The following is a 20826-nucleotide window of genomic DNA, read 5'->3' on the forward strand; positions in this document are numbered from 1 at the left end:
AATTTAATATATGTTGTTATTATATTCTTAAAATTAAAAATATATTAATCATAAGCATCAATTTATCACTCTCTAAAAACACAATCTTTCGAAAAATGCGAATGATTTCTCAATTTTTCCCTATATGTTTGTCCCTCCAAGGCCCTTCCCTCCCCTCCAAACACCCAAACAAACCCTAAGTTGAAATGTTAGATTTAGCATATTTTCAAGAAACCAAATAGATATGTTGATGTGTTACTAATATAGGTTGTGTAGTAGATGTGAACTATCTACATTTTTTTTAATGACAAATGTTAGTATTTTAATTGCTATGTTAATATTTTCTCTCATGGGAGAATTCAACTCCTGAATCTTTAACTCTAATATTTCCTTTTCATGAAACTTAGGGTTAAAGAAATGGATATTAGTTCCTCGATGATACAGAAGTCGGTCAGTTTCCCGTCACGCACAACCAAACTATTGCTGCTTCAGCTCCGACAGTGGGTGGCTATTAGAGCTATTAGAAACCTGTAATAGTGCAAAAGCAGACTTAAAGGTATCCTTTCTATTTGCCCTGATGGTATGATGTCCATGTTAATTTATGTCCGTGGCTAGTTTCCTTGGACAGGATTTTGCATAGTTTTCACATTTATGATAACTAGTTCTATAATGCTGCAATTTGGCATGAGAAATTTAGAATTGAACAAACAGTGTGAAAGCTAACCTTTCAGATTAGTTTACTTGGCAATTTATGTGTTTAGTTGTTTGGATGATTTATGTGTGTATAAGCTTCCCATTGCATAGGAGAAATGTAACTTTTCATGTTTGAAGCAATATAAAAACACAAGGAATCTTCACCTTCAGATTCATAGGAAAAAAGTTCAATACTGGGTTTTATCCTTGACTTTATTTTACTAGGAATCCTCACCTTATCATGTCACTTTGGTTTCTGCTCTACCTGTCAGGATTTTCTACTAAATTATGTTGCAAATATGTTTGTATGGATGATGTGCTTTGGTTTAAGCTTCTGAGTTTCTTAGATACACATTGTATGTACTTAATAGTCTTAAATGTATGTACTTATCTTTCTTAGATGTTGAAATGCAATTAACTATATGAACTGCAATTCTGAACAAAATGTGCAAATTGCTCTTTCTAGTTAATCATGACTGACAAGGTTTGTGAATTTTCTATGTGAATGTATGTGTGTTCATTGTGTGTACAAGAAAATTCACATACAAGGCAATGAGGCGTGTCTTTTGTTTAGGATACTGCTACTAGAGTTATTGCCGAGGGTCTGTGACCGGATCAGACAATGGTGTCAAAAGTAATGACCCAAATCCTTTATTTGTGACATCAAATACGTTGGCTATTGATGCTCTTCAAAAGATGGTCTAAGGTTAGCTTCGTTCCTACTGTTAATACTTAATTTGATTGTTATTACTGGACTTTAGATGTTAATACTTAATTCACATCAAATACTTAATTCGATTGTTAATACTTAATTTAGATGGGCTTTTAGAAGGTATGCTTCTTGTAGGAAGGAGACTCAAGAATTGGACAATTAGCTATAGAAATAACATGTACATAAGGAATTAAAAAGAGCTTGTTTGATTGTTCTGTTTTGTTGCTCATTTCTGAGTATATTTTTGATCTTTTGATTCAACAATATTTGGTTTTACTATTGTATGTTGCTTTGTGATTGTTGATATCATTGCAAGTTTTTCTATGTTGCTACCTATGACTATGTTATAGTTTATATGTGACCACCACATAAGCATGCATTATATTGTTTGTTTTGGCAGAACAAAAAGTTGAATACTATAAAAGGATGTGAGAAGATTTGAAGAAGAAAGAAAGGAAAAGACATGGGAAGACAGGGGATATAGACTACAATTATACCTGTGACTATGTTATAATTATAGAGTACATGGTACATTGGATGAAAACTTGTAATCGTTTTAGTATGTAATTCAAAATGTGTTGCATAGTGCATAGTTCATTTTCATTATGCAAGACAGGGGAAATTTTATAGAGTATGTAATTCAAATTGGTTATTAAAACTTGTCTCTAATATGTTAATTCAAATATGAATGAAGTCTAAGCAAAGAAAATTTTTGTAGATTAAAAAAATTATAGTCTAAACAATTTTGCCACACTTTTTACAACTTCTTAAAATTTATAAATGTAACACTTTTTTATTGTTACTAGTTATACAAAAAGTGTTACAATAGTGTAACATTTGCGACACTTTTTGATTGTTACGGATAGTACTATAAAATGTAACTAAAACTCTTTGGTAACACGGGCTTTACCTAACAATTGTTCAGGTGTTACTAAATTTAATTACTAACATTTTTCTTGATTTAGTTACAATTTTCAAGTGTTACTAAATGTCATTATTGTAGTAGTGGATCAATCGACTTCTATAAAGGTGTCTCAAGTTTTAGCTTATGATTTTCGAGGTGTCTCCTTACCTTACCAAGTAGCTATGTAGTTTTTATTTTCTTTTAGACTTCTACATAGCCCTTTGTATTCCAAAAAAATAAATAAAAAGTGTTTTCCTTGTACAAAATTCATGATATATTGCGTTTTTCACAAGTCATATATGTTTGGAAAGATCCATTTTTGAGCTTATAGCTTATAACTTATGTTTATAAGCTCATTTGACTAAAAAATATTTGTGCTAACTGTCACTTTCTCGAGAGCTTATAGCTTATAATTTACTACACAATTTTTTGATAAGCTAATTCAAGTAAACATTTCCTATGGGCCATATTCTCTTTTTTTTTTTCTGTTCTTTTTTTCCTTTTGTCTTCATTGAAAGATATTTTGTTTCCTGATGGATATTGGTAGGCTCAAGGGAAGACTTGCTTGGTCAAGGTCTTGCACTCTTGCTATGCTAATTTTCCACGACTGTTTATTGTGAGGCGATGACTAAGAAAAGTCTTTGGAATCACACTATGCAAGGCAGTGACATTAGGAATAACAACTTTCCTTCTTTCTCAAAAAAAAAAAAAAAACTTTGCTTCTCTTCTCTCTGAGATAATAAAAAACCCAATAGTTATGGTCATGGATGCCTCCTATACTACAACTTTCACCTTCCTTCTGTTTATGTCCTTACCATTATCAAATGTTGGAGCTCAAACACAATCACAACTACTGGCGCGGATAGCACCGGGTTCCTCACTTTCCCCCGGTAGCAGTGATTACAAATCTATGTGGCTTTCTCCTTCTGGCCAATTCGCTTTTGGCTTTTATTCACAAGGCAACAATGGCTTTGCTATTGGAATTTGGTTGGTTGGCAAGAATAAGATGAACAGCACAATAGTATGGACTGCAAACCGTGATGACCCTCCAGTAACCTCAACTGTAAAGCTACAATTTACCATGAAGGGTACAATAATACTAACAGATCAACAGGGACAACAGAAGCTTATTGTTAATGCTAATACAAGAGCTTCCTCGGCCTCCATGCTTGATTCTGGGAACTTTGTACTATATGACAACAATAATATTTCCAGCATCATATGGCAGAGTTTCGATCACCCAACTGATACTCTATTGGAGAGTCAATCTCTACCTTGTGGAGGCAAACTGTCCTCTAGTTTATCAGAGACCAATCACTCAACCGGAAGGTTTCAACTCAACATGCAGGTTGATGGAAATCTTGTTCTGTATCCAGCATACATAGCTGAAACAAGTTGGGATGCTTATTGGGCCTCTGATACTGTTAGTGCCAATGTCAAACATCATCTTTACCTTAAAAGTACAGGTTTACTTCAGATCTTGGATGACAGCAGTGATTCTAGCCTTATTAAAATTTTGAATGATGCTGACGAGGACCAGCAAGAGACTGGCGGAAACCAGACTATTTATCGTGCAACCCTTGATTTTGATGGGGTTTTTCGGCTGCATGCTCGTCATGTTAACAATGGCAGTGACAAAATTATCGCAAGTTTTCCGGGGAATAACCCCTGTGAAGTAAAGGGGTTTTGTAGCTTAAACAGTTACTGCACATTCAAGGATGATAAACCATTATGCAACTGTCTCACGGGTTATAAATTTATAGATGCAAATGAAAAGACTCTCGGCTGCGAAAGGAACTATTCGAAAGCAGAGTGTAGAGCTGAGAAAGATGGTTTGGCCTTTTATGATATGGTCCCAATGAACAATATTGTATGGAAAGACCATCCTTATTTTGAGACTGAGGATATATTATCGGAAAAAGAATGCTCATTTGCTTGTTTGGTTGATTGCAACTGTTGGGCTGCACTGTATGAGGAAGAAAGATGCAAGAAACAAGGGTTGCCTTTGAGATATGTCACAAGGACACATGAAGCCGACGACTCGCCTGCAGCAGCATACATAAAGGTGGGAAATGGCAGCATCGAAAACTGGAAGGGGAATGATACACTTTTTTATCCACAGCCACCTCTAATTACAAGTACCAAAGCAGTGGTGCATATTATCATTGTTACATCAATTTTTACTGCGCTTTTGTGTTCAGCGATTTTAATATCCATCCATTACGTTTACAAGATTCGGGTATTAAGGTACAAAAGGCTAACGGACACTGGGAACCTAGGGTTGAATGAAGAGGTGACTCTGAGAAGGTTTTCATATAACGAGCTGAAAAGAGCAACAAATCATTTTAAGGAAGAGTTGGGTAAGGGTGCTTTTGGATCAGTTTACAAAGGGGCCTTAAACAAAGGTAAGAGATTGATTGCAGTGAAGAGACTAGAAAAAGTGGTGGAAGAAGGTGAAAAGGAATTTCAAGCAGAAGTGAGATCCATTGGGAAAACCCACCACAGGAACCTAGTTAGATTGCTTGGTTTTTGTGTTGAGGGTTCAAAAAGGCTTCTGGTTTATGAATACATGAGCAACGGATCACTTGGAAAGCTTCTTTTTGGTGATCAAAGACGCCCAGATTGGAATGAGAGAGTAAGAATAGCACTGGATATTGCTAGAGGGATCTTGTATCTCCATGAAGAGTGTGATGCTCCAATCATTCATTGCGACTTAAAGCCTCAAAACATTTTGATGGATAAGTTTTGGACTGCCAAGATATCTGATTTTGGGCTTGCAAAACTTTTAATGCCAGACCAAACCAGAACATTCACGATGGTCAGAGGGACAAGAGGGTACATGGCCCCGGAGTGGAACAAGAACGTGGCAATATCAGTGAAAACAGATGTTTATAGCTATGGAATAGTGCTGTTGGAAATCTTATGTTGCAGAAGAAACCTAGATGTTAATGTGTTGGAACCTGAGGAGATTCTTCTTGCTGGTTGGACTTATAAGTGCTTTATTGCAGGAGACGTAAACAAGCTTGTTCCTTCAGAAGCCATTGATAAAAATGTCATGGAAAATATGGTTAAGGTGGCACTTTGGTGTATCCAAGATGACCCTTTTCTCAGGCCAACAATGAAGGGTGTGGTGTTGATGTTAGAAGGGATTACTGATATAGCAATTCCTCCGTGTCCAAATTCGAATTTTGCATGAGTGAAATGTAGCAGCAGTTCCTCATGTGGTTTTCAGTTCATTTGTTTTTGCCGTGTTACTTATTATTGTTTTTCTTTCTCATTTGTTCAAGTTGTATCTAATCTAAGTCGTATTTAGATCAATGAAATAAGGTAGCAAGCCAAAAGCTGATGCAGTACGCATGTTAATTGTTAACTGATGTTGTGTTTTAGCAGCAGGTATATATACTATTGATTTTCATAAATGATTTCCAAATACATCATATAGTGATATTAATACGTAGCGAAGAAGAGACGGAACATAAATTACATTACATATTGTGAAGTTCAGTTAAATGTCAAAACTCAAAACACAGCTTCTTTGAATTCCATAGGTTTTAGTTTTATTATATGGATTATGGAACCTATAAGCTATAAAATGAATTCAGTATTTACATTTAGTATCTTACATCACTGTTAGTAACTAAATTATGTACAACTGTAGTCACATAATTCTATTGATATGTTGTGAACTGCGAATTGGTACTTTTGCAAATTGGTTCACATAAATTTCTCTATAATTTTTCGAAACCGGCAAACAAAGATGAGTATGTGAAGATCGAAGAAAGAGGAAGAAGAAGTTGAATAGGAGATAAATTTTGCAGAAAATATCTTTGAAGTTTTGGAGGAAGAGAACATCTCTTGCATAATAACATCGGTAAAAAAGAAAAACATAAGTGAAAAATATGAATATCAAAAAAGGTTTTGGCAAGTGGATACTACTTTATTGCCGTTGGCTATTATAATTCTTCTACTTTTTCGGGCTATTAATTAATTTAACTAATTAAATATTAAAATATTTTAAGCACCGAAGTGTGGAGACAATGTTGAGTAATTGGAAAGACTCGCATTAGATAGGGCAAATTGCATTGACCTCCCACGAAGTTACACTAAACAACACAAACACCCTTCTAGTTTAGAAAAAACACTTACCTCCCCTTTATGTTAACACCGTTAGCACTGTTAAGAAAAACACAGTTCTGCATTTTTTTCTGAAAGTTTTTAGATCTTTGTTGCAGGTTTTTTTTTCTTCCTTTTTTTACCATTCTTCAAACTGTACTTTGCCTTTAAATTGGCACAAACAAAGCCTTTCAACAATACACATTCTCTTTGGTTAATCTGTTGACAAGTTTTTTTTTCTGTTAGTTTATATAATATGACAATTTGACGGTAATTTTGATCAATATTATTCTATTTCGTATTAACATATGTGATCATATTTTGAGCATCAACCAATAGCTTTCCCATCATTTTCTTGTTGTCAAGAGTCATAACAACAACTTGTTTAAAATACCAGAACATGCGTAAAGATACATAAAAACATACAGGGAAAATAGAACTGCAATAGAAGGGAACATAGTGAGAGGAAAGGAAAGGAAAGAATCAACAATGGCCGTTTCAAAATTGAAGGAGGCTTTGGTAAAAATTTATTGTGTGTGGATCAAACAATTTGTATGTTAACAACGTGCAAATGATGTTAACTCAGAGGAGAGGTGCTTATGACATGTTAAATTAAGCAGGCGAGATTTGTGTTAAGTTAAAAAAATATAGGGAGTGTCAGTGACATTTTAACATACCTCAAAAGGGAGGTCAATGTTAATTGTACATGGAAATTATTTTCAAAACATAAACCACCTTATTTTTAAAATCTAAACAAACAATTTTCATGCATCAACCGGAGCGAAAATCTACATAGGCAAACACTATCTATGTTCAAACATGTATCACATATTCATTTAAATTAAATATGTATCTTTCACCATGGTAGAAAGTTGTTACCATCTCATTTAAGTTGCAGCCATTTAATCACAAGTAAATCATAATCGAACCTAAAGATTGTTTTATATAACTTGTTTTGGGGTCTGCTACAATAACTTGACTAAGAAGATGATGAAGATGAACATGACGAAGTGTATATAACTTGATTGTTAGAAAGATGTTGTTGCACTTTGAAACCTGAAAAGTTTAATGGTTATGCATGTAAAACTCAAAGCGCATGGGGTTGCCACACTAACCTTTAGGTTCGATTCACCCCATCAATAATTGTATATTTGATGCAATATGAATGACCAGCGAATCCCCTTCATGATACTATGAGTTCCTTGATGTGTATTGCACAACCACACCAATCATATCTCATATCAGTATTTTACAAATTTATGGTTCAAACAATTCACTCATTCATTAGAGAATTGATAGATAATTTAGAGTAAGAGAATGAGGGAGAATTATGTTGTTAATGTAACAAAATTTCTGTTCTTGTTGTCCAAATTAATGCCCAAATGTTAAACATTTATAGTACATTATATGACCCTTCACATGAACATGAGAGAAAACACTTTTTTGACTTGAATCAATGCAATGGTTCATTAAGCATCCATTTGCCAAAGGTTATGATCATATACACTTGAATCAATGTTATGGTTCATTAAGCACCCATTTGCCAAAGGTTCCAATGTATATGAATGATTTTCATGAAGAGTTACAACTCTTGGTGAAGAGTTACAACTTTTGGTTGTAAAGTGATTCCATTATTTTGGAAATCACCAACAAAAAATAAACTTTAGCGACAAACAAAATATGTCACTATAACTTAAATGACTATTATTTTTCCACTCTATCAATTTCTCGTACGTCTTATTTTTTTGTACGAAAATGCCTATGGGATTTTCGGATTATATAATTTGCAATGAGTCTTCCACCAATTCGGACTTTATAATCCGAACACTCAAAAAATAGGACGCGTTCCTTACTTTTTCGGATTAAAAAAACCTAACACCCCCTAAACAACTCTATTGTGCCAAGAATGCAGGGGAAAATAGTTCGGATTATATAATCCTAACTGTATCAACATAAATACTGAGTCTGTTTGTAACATGGATAACCAATTTAAAGACCATACTAATTATCATAACTTCATCCTTGTGTTTTAGGTCATTGTTAGTTGTTCTAGCCATGTCCCAATCGAAAATTTAGTTTTCGAACTACTTGATCAAATTGCTTCGAAACTTTTCTAAAAAATCAGAAATAAATCAAGGATCAAGACTCCCCTAAGGGACTTCCTAAGGTATTCCGCCCCTCAAAATCTAAAATTCCATCGTTTAGACCCTTTTTTATTTTTATTTTTATTTTGGTATTCTTAGAAAAAATCGAAAAAATTTGCATTAGTTTTATTTGATTTTTAGAATTTTTGGGTGGTATTTTTATATATTTTTTTAATTTTATTTGACATGTTTTATCATTTTTACTTTGTTGGTTTTAAAAGCAAAATTCGCAACTGCTGAAATAGAAGAAATTTTGATTGTTGTTTATATATGATCATATTTCGGATTATAGAATCTAAAACCTCATTAGCTTTATTGTAAAAAATATATATATATATATATATATATATATATATATATATATATGGCACACGAAAAATAGATAGAGTAGAAAAAAAATAACAGTCTAACTAAATGGTTTAATAGTTAACATTTATAGATTCAAGAGCAGTAACTAAATTGTTTAATAGTTAACATTTATAGATTCAAGAGCAGGAATGAGGTTATATTTTGGACTTACATCTACGGACATGGCCTATAGATAAAACTCTTGCTAAATATGTTTGTGAAGCTAACGTTTTATTGACAGACGGGTGACTTTTGGTGACGGATATTGTATGTCACTAAACGTCATTTTTAAAATAAATAGAAGCAAAGTCGTGGCTGACGGCCACGACTATGCTTAAATAAAAAAAGTGTAAGTTGTTGATTGCAGGTATAAATTATCTTATTTAATAATTTTTTTGAAAAGGGTGCTTCTATGGTGTAGTCAGTAAATTGACTATTTTGAAAAAGTTATTTTATTTTACCAATAGCATAACCCTTATGTCATGTCAACCAGGAGTCTGCTGATGGACCAATGTAATTATTCATTTTGTTCTTCATCTCCTTTGCCAAAACACCCAAAACCATTGAAGCATTTATCAAATTAGTAAGGTTGCCTTTACCACACGTAGAGCAATTCCCACCAGGTGCAGAAAACACTATGGACATTCCACTAAACATGAACAAATTCCTTGAACTAGCTTATCTTCTTAAAGATGATATTATTGAGATTCTCAAAACATCAAAACCTGATTGGGTTTTCTACGATTATGGTACTGTTTGGTTAGCACCAATAGCTAAAAGCCTCAACATAGCTTCTGTTCATTACAGCATAACACCAGCTTGCAACATATGCATACAGAATTACAGCATAATTTGGAGAAGATAAATTTTGGAGAGAAAGAGATTTGATTAAGCAGATGAATTTTGGAGAGAAACGGTTTTAGAGTTCGAGAATGTGAATTTTGGAGAAGATGAATTTTGATTAACCAAGACAGTATATGCTCAATGATTGGTTAGAGTTAACTTCACCAAAAAAGTCATTATCATGACTTTACCATAGAATTTTCCTTTTTGAAAATTATTTTTTTTGACAAATTTTTTGAAAATTCTATTTATTTGGTAATTTAATTGAAAAAATCCACTACTTTGGTAATAATATGTATATATATCCAAGAGTATAGTTTTTTTCAGGAGAAGAAGAATATCACCTTTATCACAGTTTGGGAATTATGGAGGGAACTTTACTTATTCTTGATTTTTCCTTGATTGATGCGAGGAAATTCATATTCCGGGAGGGATGACTAGAAGCGATGCACGAGGTAGTCAACCCGGAGAGTTATTGACATAGTCCCTTTATTTCCATTTCCATAATCAACTTTGATCGTTGCTTGCTTTGTAGGATACTTTTGATTGAAAACATGTTCTTGGCCATTGAGTTGATCAGTAAAAATCATAATTTTTTTTTTTTTTGTTACAAGGCTAATCAAAACAACAAAACGAAAAGGAAGAAAACAAGCACATGAATTACTCACTAGAAAAGAAAGTTCTGGCTGCATGGTGGAGGAGATCCATATCCAATAATGCTCAAAGCTTAGCGATAAAATCAAAATCCACGCATTGGTTCTTATCTCAAAGAGTATGATAAACTGTGATATTACTATTAAATTCTTTATTTCTTGAATTAAAACAGCATAAACCTGGAACTTCATGGATGGGTCTTTTATGAGTTTGATACAATGTAAAAAATTAGAGTAGAAAACAATTTCAACAATAACCATCTCTTTGGCCAGGCCTTGGTATATAGCGTATAACTCGGCATGCAAAATATCAAAAGAATCTTGAATATAGCCGGAAAAACATGATAAGTAAAAACATGCATTGTTTCCTTGAGAGTCCATATTAACTTTTTTTTTTACCAAAGTAAACTTATTATTAGTAGTAACATCTGCATTGCAAAAAAAAAAGTAAATAGAGTAGCATATATATTAAAGTTGATTAAAGTGTCAAACACTACAAGATAAAAAACAATGTGGACTAACGGACTACTGGACAAAACATATCATCTGCTAGACAAAGCATGGATTAACATGAGGAATAGCAAAATTAACATTTGGTTTACTGCCTTATTTTATGCAACACAACTTGGAGACAAGGCAAACCTTAACGATGGGAAGGATATTTTGTAAACCTTTAGTCAAATGAAAATAAGATTTAACAATGATATTTCCCTTTATTCTTTGTTGTTGACATAACAAAACCAATTAGCTTTTTTTGCTGCTAAGTTGTAACATGAATTGGCATGAGGAATAACTACATTCATTTTTTGCCTGCTTCCTTATTTTAGACACAGCAGAGACAACCTTAAATACTTAAAGAAAAACAAAAATACATTACTTGACACAAATAAACAAACTTAAAAGCCACATGAGGAACAGCTGAAACAGTTACTTTTATGCATAACCGGAATCTGGACAAGGAGGAATTGCTATATCAGTAACTCCTTCTAACATCAACACCACACCCTTCATCGTTGGCCTGAGAAAAGGGTCATCTTGGATACACCAAAGTGCCACTTTAACCATATTTTCCATGACATTATTATCAATGACTTCCCAAGGAACAAGATTATTCACCTGTCCCGCAACAAGGCACTTATAAGCCCAACCAGAGAGAAGAATCTCCTCAGGTTCCAACACATTAACATCTAGGTTTCTTCTGCAACATAAAATTTCAAACAACATTATTCCATAGCTATAAACATCTGCCTTAAGTGATATTGGCACGTTCATGTTCCATTCTGGAGCCATGTAGCCCCGTGTCCCTCTAACAACCGTGAAAGTTCTGGTTTGGTCCGGCATTAAAAGTTTTGCAAGACCAAAATCGGATATCTTGGCAGTCCAAAACTCATCCATCAAAATGTTTTGAGGCTTTATGTCACAATGAATGATTGGTGCCTCACATTCTTCATGGAGATACGAGATCCCTCTAGCAATGTCCAGTGCCATTCTTACTCTCTCATCCCAATCTGGACGTCTTTGATCACCAAACAGAAGCTTTTCAAGTGATCCGTTGCTCATGTATTCATAAACCAAAAGCCTTTTTGAACCCTCATGACAAAAACCCAGCAATCTAACTAGGTTCCTGTGGTGGGTTTTCCCAATGGATCTCACTTCTGCTTGAAATTCCCTTTCCCCATCTTCCACCACCTTCTCTAGTCTCTTCACTGCAATCAATCTCTTACCTTTGTTTAAGGCTCCTTTGTAAACTTTTCCAAAAGCACCCTTACCCAACTCTTCCTTGAAATTATTTGTTGCTCTTCTCAGCTCATTGTATGTAAACCTTCTCAAAGCCAAATCTGCATTCTGCCCTCCAAAGTTAACAGTTTCTGTTAGCCTTTTATACTTTAATACCCGAATTTTGTACATGTAATGGATGGATATAACGATCGTTGAACACGACATGATGCTAAACAAGGAGGTAACAACAATAATATGCACTATTGCTTTGTTACTTGTAGTCTTGATTGGATAAGCAAAAGGTCTTTCATACCCCTTTGAGCTTTGGATGCTGTTGTTTCCAACCTTTAAGAAAGCAGTGGTAAAATCGTCAGCTTCATGTGTTCGTTTGACATATCTCAAAGGAAGTCCTTGTTTCTTGCATCTTCCTTCTTCATAAATTGCAGCCCAACAATTGCAATCAATCAAACAAGCAAATAAGCATTCTTCTTCTGATGACATATCATCATCTTTGAAATAAGGATGGTCATTCCAAACAAGATTGGTCATTGGGACCATGTTATAAAAGGCCACACCATATTTGTCACCTCTACACTCTGATGTTGAATAGTTCCTTTCACAGCCAAGAGTATCTTCATTTGCATCTATAAGTTTATAACCCGGGAGACAATTGCATACTGGTTTGTCGTCATCGAATGTGCAGAAACTGTTGTAGCCACAAAACCCCTTTACATAGCATGGATTCTTCCCTGGCCAACTTCCCATAATAATGTTACTTCCATTGTTAACATGATAAGCATACAGCCTAAAAACCCCATCAAAATCAAGAGTTGCACGATAAATAGTCTGGTTTCCAGTGTTCTGTTGGTCTTCTTCAGTATTACGCAAAGTGGTAATACGGCTAGAATCACTGCTGTCATTCCAGATCTGCAGTAAACCTGTACTGTTAAGGTAAAGATGATGTTTGACATTGGCACTAACAGTATCAGAGGTCCAATAAGAATCCCAACCTGTTTTTGTTGTGTATGCTGGGTACAGAACAAGATTTCCATCAACCTGCATGTTGAGTTGAAACCTTCCGGTTGAGTGATTGGTCTCTGATAAACTAGAGGACAGTTGGCCTCCACAAGGCAGAGATTGACTCTCCAATAAAGTATCAGTCGGGTGATCGAAACTCTGCCATATGATGCTGGAAATATTATGGTTGTCATATAGTACAAAGTTCCCAGAATCAAGCATGGAGGCCGAGGAAGCTCTTGTATTAGCATTAACAATAAGCTTCTGTTGTCCCTGTTGATCTGTTAGTATTATTGTACCCTTCATGGTAAATTGTAGCTTTACAGTTGAGGTTACTGGAGGGTCATCACGGTTTGCAGTCCATACTATTGTGTTGTTCATCTTATTCTTGCCAACCAACCAAATTCCAATAGCAAAGCCATTGTTGCCTTGTGAATAAAAGCCAAAAGCGAATTGGCCAGAAGGAGAAAACCACATAGATTTGTAATCACTGCTACCGGGGGAAAGTGAGGAACCCGGTGCTATCCGCTCTAATAGTTGTGATTGTGTTTGAGCTCCAGTATTAGATAATGGTAAGAACATGAACAGAAGGAAGGTGAAAGTTGCAGTATAGGAGGCATCCATGACCATGACTATTGGGTTTTTTTATTATCTCAGAGAGAAGAGAAGCAAAGTTTTTTTTTTTTTTTAGAAAGAAGGAAAGTTGTTATTCCTAATGTCACTGCCTTGCATAGTGTGATTCAAAAGAGTTGTCTTAGTCAATGCCTCACAATAAACAGTTGTGGAAAATTAGCATAGCAAGAGTGCAAGACCTTGACCAAGCAAGTCTTCCCTTGAGCCCAAATCCATCAGGAAAGAAATATCTTTTAATGAAGACAAAAGAGGAAGGAAAAAAAGAGAGTATGGCTCCATTTGATAAAAAAGAGATAGGATTATCTTTTGTCAGATCAAATGAAGAGTTCCATTTAGAGGGAGATAAATAAAAAAAATTGTTAATGGATGATCCTACTTAATGTTAAAACTTGTGTCGAGGGTCAGTTACTATTAAGCAGATGTTAATGGATCCTGCATTAACCTTTAGATTCTATTCTTCCCCACCAATTATGTCAATCGGATGCAAAAGGGTATTTGACAAATCCCCTTTAGGATACCATGGAATCCTTGACGTGACTTACACATTTACACCAAACGATCAATGTTAGTTTACAGAATAAAGTTCTGTCAATTTCTCTCGTACACTACAAAAAAGAAAGAATGATTTAGTATTTGTCAAACATTACACATTTTCTCTAAAATGTATCCATTTAATTTAACCATTGCGATTTTCCTAATATATTTTGGAAATTTCTCTCACAATCCCCAACGATTTTCAGAATATATCTAAATCCATTATTTCGGAAATATCGTGGTTTCAGATAAAGGTATCTCACGATTTGAACCTTTACTTAGTGAGTTAAGATTTCACTCATCTCCAAATAGAATGATAGACAAGCTTTGAACTAACTATTCATTAGAACAACCAAGTTGCTTGGGTTCCAGTGGCAAGGAGCTCCTTCCAAGGACGTACCCGGGGAATACCGGGTTCGATTCCCAGGGGGAACAACGCTTGGCCAGTGCACATGCCTCTACGCACGAGCCGGATTAGTCGCTCACCATTGGTGGGTCGGAAACCAGTGCGAAAGCAAAAAAAAAAAAAAATATTCATTAGAACAAGTGTGCATAACTCACATGAAATCTTAGTACCACTAATCGAACTGTATACTTATTATTTTTCTACTTTTGTATGGATGATCTTACTTGTTTTGATTGCTTGATTATTTTGCTCCACACATTAAGTATTTTATTGGTGTGATTTTTTCAAGGAATTCACAACAATATCCTTGCCAATCATTTCGTCAAATAATTGTAAGATCTCCTTTTAACTTTTATAAACTTTGAATATTCAATCTTTCACGTAGATTTTTGAATTTTCATAACTTTGTCTATGGATTAACTTATATACTTTTGATAGTATTCACCAACTGTGATCAAATCATGACGCTTTGTCATATTAAGTATATTGTTGCACCAATACACAAATTTTTATGTCATTATACATTTGCTAAAATATTTAATAACCACTTCGATTTGAAGTTCTACTTCCACTTGAATATATTCATATATTAATCTATTAAATATATATTGCAATAACAAACATGATCACCAAGACTTGTCATAATAAATTTTAACTCCATAATGATAAGCTATAAACTGCTTGAAATCAATGTTAATTGGAAACTAAAATGGACAATCTTTGTGGGACATTTGTTCTCTAGAATGCAACAAATATTATTAGAGAGATGGAGTATTTAACTCATAAAGAAGATGAAACGTGGAGTCACAAAATCGAACAAGCATACCCACATAAAATATCCTTACAATTAAACTACTAGATTGTAACAGTTGGGACATATAGTATAGTACACAACCTGAACAACAAATTCAAGACAAAAATAAAATAAAAATTCACAAAAGCAACATATAACAATCCCTACAAGACTACTCAAGCAAGCGAGCTGCAGAGGGAGGAACTGGAATATCTTTCAAACCTTCCAACATCAAGATTACATTCTTCATTGCAGGACGGAGAGATTGGTGGTCTTGCACACACCACAACCCGACTTTCACCATTCTTTCCAATATCTTCCAATCCATATCATTTTCATTATGTGTGATTAGCTTGTTCAATTGTCCTGATGCAAAACATTGATACACCCAGGTGGAAAGAGGGATTTCATCGGCCGAGGAAATATTATTCATATCTATACTTCTTTTGCGGCAAATAATCTCCAATAGTACCACCCCAAAACTATAAACGTCAGCTTTTACTGATACTGATGCGTCCTCCTTCTGCCATTCAGGTGCCAAGTACCTGCTTGTACCATCCCCTATTTTGGTTCTTGAATGGCCCCTCTTTGATAACCTTGCGAATCCAAAATCAGTTATTTTTGCGGTCCATGCTTCGTCTATAAGTATTTTTCGAGGATTTATATTGCAATGGATGATTCGGACATCACACTCTTCGTGTAGATACAAAAGACCTCTAGCCACATCCAATGCAAGTTTCATTTTGTCTTTCCAAGATAGTCTCGTTTCCCCTTCAAAGAGGAGATTTGCAAGAGATCCTTTGCTGACAAATTCATAAACAAGGAGCTTCTTTGATCCTTCTATACAAAAACCAACAAGCTTAACCAAATTCCTATGATGAGTTCGAGCAATGGCAGTAATTTCAGCTTGGAACTCCCTCTCCCCTTCATCAGTAATTCTCTCCTCCAGTCTCTTCACAGCAATACTCTTGTTATTGTTGCCCCTTTTACCTTTATAAACAACTCCAAATGATCCTCTCCCTATCTCTTCTGAAAATCCCCCAGTTGATTTTTCAAGTTCGTCAAAAGAAAATGAACGCAGGGAACATTCTTCAGTAAATTCAAGTTTTTCACTTTCAGACAACATTGCGTACCTATTAACTTGACGCCTATAAGTGAAGAAAACGGACACTGCAAAGACCAAACAAATTAATGCAACGACGCCCAAAGTAAGAGATAGGATCATTATCAGATTCCTCTTGCTTTCAACAACAACCTCGGGCTTAGGCACATTGGTGTTGTTTGAGGTTGGAGGTGAAATAATGGCAGTTGTTGAAGAACGAATCTTTAATAGGGCCACAGACACGGTGGAAGAATCATTTTGAACCCTGCCATAAATAAGTGGAAGCCTATATTTATTGCAGCTAGTGTTTGTATATATTGCTCCCCCGCAAACACAATCTTCTTGGCAAGCCTGCTCACAAGTTTTCATGTTCATCACAGGTATAACAGAATATGGAATATCACCCCAAGACATATTCTTAAAGTTAGTATAATTATATAACGCCGTGCCTTCGCTGCTTTCACAGTCATCTTTGCTATGTTTCTGTACGCAGTCCATAGGCAATTTAGGATTACTTTTGGTCTCGGAAAGGATGAAACCAGGATAACACTTGCAGACAGCATCACTGCTGATGTTGGAAGTGCAATAACTGTTCAACCCACAAAACCCCTTCACTAAACATGTCTCATTAAGTGCTTTCCACAACATTACCACACGAGAGCTATTGTTGCCTTCAAAATGAAATTGGTGTTCATACAATCTCAAGTTTCCATCTACGTCAAGTGTTGCACGGTAGATTGAAGTTGCGTTGTTTGACTTCTTTCTAGGCTTATTGGTATGGTTGAAACATTGACTATGATGATCAGGAGATTCAGGTGTACAAGAACTATAAGGGTAAACTCGATTTAAAGGATCACAAATTGCAGCATTTACACAAAGAAAGCCTTTAATGTCAAGACTGAGCTGTTGTCCGTACATCTGATGCGAAGTGTTTGAATCCCAGTAAGCATCCTCATCACTTCTGAAGCTGTAAAAAGGGTAAGCAGCAACACTTCTATCACCTTGCACCCCAAGATAGAAACGTCCACTAGAATGGTCTGATTCGGACACACTAGAGATTAAATAATCATCAGCAGCAGTCAAACTCTGACCTCCTAATATGGTGTCTGTTGGGTGATCAAAGCTTTGCCATATAACTGTAGAATTCTCATCATAAAGCACAAAGTTGCCAGAATCATGCATAGATGCCTTAGAGACCAAATTCTCCTCTGAATCATCTCTCAAGTCTTTATTCATAGCTGAATCTCTGTTTCCATTTTGAAGAAGCAGACCTTGCTCTGTCAAATTCAACATAGATTTAGAGGAGACTGCTGGAGCATCACGGTTAGCAGTCCACACAACAGTGGTTGTGTTTTCAGATGGATTAACCAACCATATTCCAACAGCAAAACCATTACCTTTGGGGTAAAACCCAAAAGCAAAATGGCCAGAACTTGATTGCCATGAAGTATTTTCACCTTTAGGAGCGAGGAAAGACCCCAATGGAATGATAATGGGTTGAGTTTTTTCAGTTGTATTGTGTGTGGCTTCTATTAATGTAAATAGCATGAAGAAGATGGAGAACAGTATTGATAACAAAGCAAGGGTGGAAGCCATAGTAGGATTGGGAAACTAACGTAAGCGTCCCAAAAGAAAATTATGATTCTTATTTCTTAATGATCAATTCACTCTTGTATTTTTTGTCCCAAAAGATTGATCAGGTTAAAAAGAAATATATTTGTATAATACTAACTAATAAGTAAAAATAATAATTTTGGTGCCCCTTAAAAAAATGATGTCCTGTTTATATAAAAAGATGCAAAGTTTCCTTTTACCATTGTTTGCTTCTTTACCAACTTAATTTTTTAAACAATAGGTTTACAACTTATGTAATCTACTAATCTTTATCGATGAAAATGGAAAAACAGACATGTTAGTGCCCTTTTGACGCTAGTGAAAATAATAATTCTATGGTCTCTAAGCAAAAAAGGATGACTTTTACCGATCGACTCACTGGGTCAAACCAGAAGTGTCTAGGAAGGAACTAAGATAATAATTCTTTTTGGAATAGTTCACTTCAAGTCATCCTCCTGGAATCTGGATTCCATTTCTGAATCAAATGCCGTGCTCACTGGGAAATCAAGAATAAGTAAAGTTTCTTCTGCATAAACCGTGTGGGGCAGGGGAAAACAGAACTTTTGTTTGCACTAACCTTCACTGCTAATTATGCTACAAATTGACTATTACTTTCTTTTTCTTTTTTTTGAAGGAAAATTGACTATTACTTTCTAAAACAATACTTTTTGTGATGGCCATGAAGTATTTTCGCCTTTAGGATAGAGCAAAGAACCCAACCCAATGATTCTGGGGTGTTTTTCAGTTGTTGCTTCTGGAGTAGGCTTCCCAGTAGTAGTACGCGTTTGTGATACGTCAAAGCACGAACAAGTAAATAGCATGAAGAAAAAGAACAGTAACAACAGGACAGGGTTGTAAGCCATAGAATTGGTAACTATTTCTCTGGTGTCTCAACGAAAATTATGATCCTATTCTTAATTTCTTATTCATAAACTCATAATTCTTCTTTTGAAGAGTTGAATGGATTCTAGTGATAAACCGTGTGTGGCAGGCAAAAATAGAAATTTGTTTGGCACTTACAATTTCAGTGCTCCGCCATTAGCATAGACCTATGGCCATTGACTCAATATCTTGTCTTGCACGGTATAGCTGAATTAAGTACTATTCTTGTTAATTTCTCTCAATTGCACTTTTAACCCTTCAAATATTGCGTTTTTGTGATTTTAGCTTACCACTTTTTAAAAAGATTTAAACCCCTTCTAATTTTCCTCTTTATGATTTGGTAGTCTGTCTCAATTTTTTACACATTGAGGTATATAATTTATTTGGGCATCATTGAGGACCTCTACTGCTCGCACATAATTTGAAAGTGTATTTTAGACAACAAAGTTTATCTGAAATTGTTTTTTTTTTTTTTTTTTTTAGGGAGTCTGAAATTGTATTTTTTGTTCACTGAAAATGTAATTGTTTTGAGGCATGAAAATGTCTTTTTAAATAACATGAAATATTTTCCTATCTTTTTTTTTTTCAAAAGTTGAACAACCTGAGGGACCTGTAGAGCCAACTTTTTTTATGAGTCATCTTAGCCTCAGAGTCTCTCTCTACCTAATGGATTTGACACAGTCAAAAAACTCAGAAGTCCATGATCCAACCATAATGGATCTTGAAATCCAAACACCAGTCCAGTGACCTACAAGCACATGCACTTAATCAAGACCCCCCACAGCACCGGTAGTGAAAAATACCTTAATAATGTTTGTTTCAATAAAAAAATGTAGAGTTAAATAGTGTTTACCCCTTGTAATTTGAACAGATTTTAGTTTTTTTTATTATAATTTTATTTTTTTATCCATATAATATTTATTTTTAATTCTTATTTTGAAGGACTAAAATCAAATATCTATATATTACAATGATCAAATCTAATATAAATAAATTTTACAAGGATTACTCCACATATATAAAACAATATATGTTAGTCTTTCATTTGCATTCATCCATTTACTACCCAAAAGGCAAAAATTATGTAATCATATTTAATGTTTTTAACACCATCATGATCAGCGACGGAGCCAGGATTGTTACAAAGCCTGGGAAAAAAAATTTGCAACACCTTTATAGGTGTTTACATAAGAAATTGCAATAAAAAAATCTAAAGAAATTACCCAATTTATAGGGGTTTATATAAGAAATTCAGAGAAATTTACATAAGAAATTGCAAAAAATTTAGGCCGGAGCCCAGGTGCGTGCCCGCCTGCCCGGGTCGCCGGGCAGTGAAACCGCCACTAATCATGATTGTTTCTACACTTATAACCTCAATGGATATGTCTTAGAAGCGTACAAGAGTATCTAAGGTGTGTCGAATAAAAAAAAAAAAAGGTTTTTAAACATATGGATGTCAAACTCCGACGAGTGTCGGACACCAGAACATGCCTATCCTAAAAGTTTCCGTGTTTCAGAGTTCAATAATATCGGTGTTACATGCCACATTAAAGTTAATATTTTCCCTTTTAAGAGTTGACTACCTCGTGCATAGTTGCAAGTCATCCACCTGGAAGCTGAATTTCCACGCATGATCAATAATAACAAGTGGTTCATTTGTTGTGCTCATTGATTAATGTACAATAATACAACTAGGAGGGAAATCAAGAAAAGGTGAAGTTTCCTCAGCACAAACCG

At 34.8% G+C, this 20826-nt stretch overlaps 3 protein-coding genes and 1 long non-coding RNA gene across 4 annotated transcripts; 2 read left to right on the plus strand and 2 right to left on the minus strand.

The window, feature by feature from the left end:
- Nucleotides 1-390: 390 nt before the first annotated feature.
- On the plus strand, nt 391-2061 carry LOC112421014 (uncharacterized). Its single transcript, XR_005645929.1, has 2 exons — nt 391-535; nt 1785-2061. It is a non-coding gene; the product is annotated as an uncharacterized lncRNA (long non-coding RNA).
- A 792-nt stretch (nt 2062-2853) lies between these two features.
- LOC11441209 (G-type lectin S-receptor-like serine/threonine-protein kinase LECRK1) lies at nt 2854-5658 on the plus strand. Its single transcript, XM_003609258.4, has one exon. The coding sequence runs from the start codon at nt 3046-3048 to the stop codon at nt 5482-5484; it is 2439 nt and encodes an 812-aa protein (XP_003609306.4). The 5' UTR covers nt 2854-3045; the 3' UTR covers nt 5485-5658.
- A 5262-nt stretch (nt 5659-10920) lies between these two features.
- Nucleotides 10921-13941, minus strand: LOC11446639 (G-type lectin S-receptor-like serine/threonine-protein kinase LECRK1). Its single transcript, XM_003609260.4, has one exon. It carries the CDS (start codon nt 13753-13755, stop codon nt 11323-11325), a length of 2433 nt encoding a protein of 810 aa, XP_003609308.2. The 5' UTR covers nt 13756-13941; the 3' UTR covers nt 10921-11322.
- A 1556-nt stretch (nt 13942-15497) lies between these two features.
- On the minus strand, nt 15498-18663 carry LOC11446640 (G-type lectin S-receptor-like serine/threonine-protein kinase LECRK1). Its single transcript, XM_003609261.4, has one exon. It carries the CDS (start codon nt 18187-18189, stop codon nt 15664-15666), a length of 2526 nt encoding a protein of 841 aa, XP_003609309.1. The 5' UTR covers nt 18190-18663; the 3' UTR covers nt 15498-15663.
- Nucleotides 18664-20826: the final 2163 nt, after the last annotated feature.

Source organism: Medicago truncatula, chromosome 4 (genome assembly GCF_003473485.1).
Source record: "Medicago truncatula cultivar Jemalong A17 chromosome 4, MtrunA17r5.0-ANR, whole genome shotgun sequence".
Taxonomy (NCBI): Eukaryota; Viridiplantae; Streptophyta; class Magnoliopsida; order Fabales; family Fabaceae; genus Medicago; species Medicago truncatula.

Coding starts and splice junctions, on each gene's coding strand:
- LOC11446639 (XM_003609260.4), bottom strand. CDS start 13,755: ATGGTCATGGATGCCTCCTATACTGCAACTTTCACCTTCCTTCTGTTC.
- LOC11441209 (XM_003609258.4), top strand. CDS start 3,046: ATGGTCATGGATGCCTCCTATACTACAACTTTCACCTTCCTTCTGTTT.
- LOC11446640 (XM_003609261.4), bottom strand. CDS start 18,189: ATGGCTTCCACCCTTGCTTTGTTATCAATACTGTTCTCCATCTTCTTC.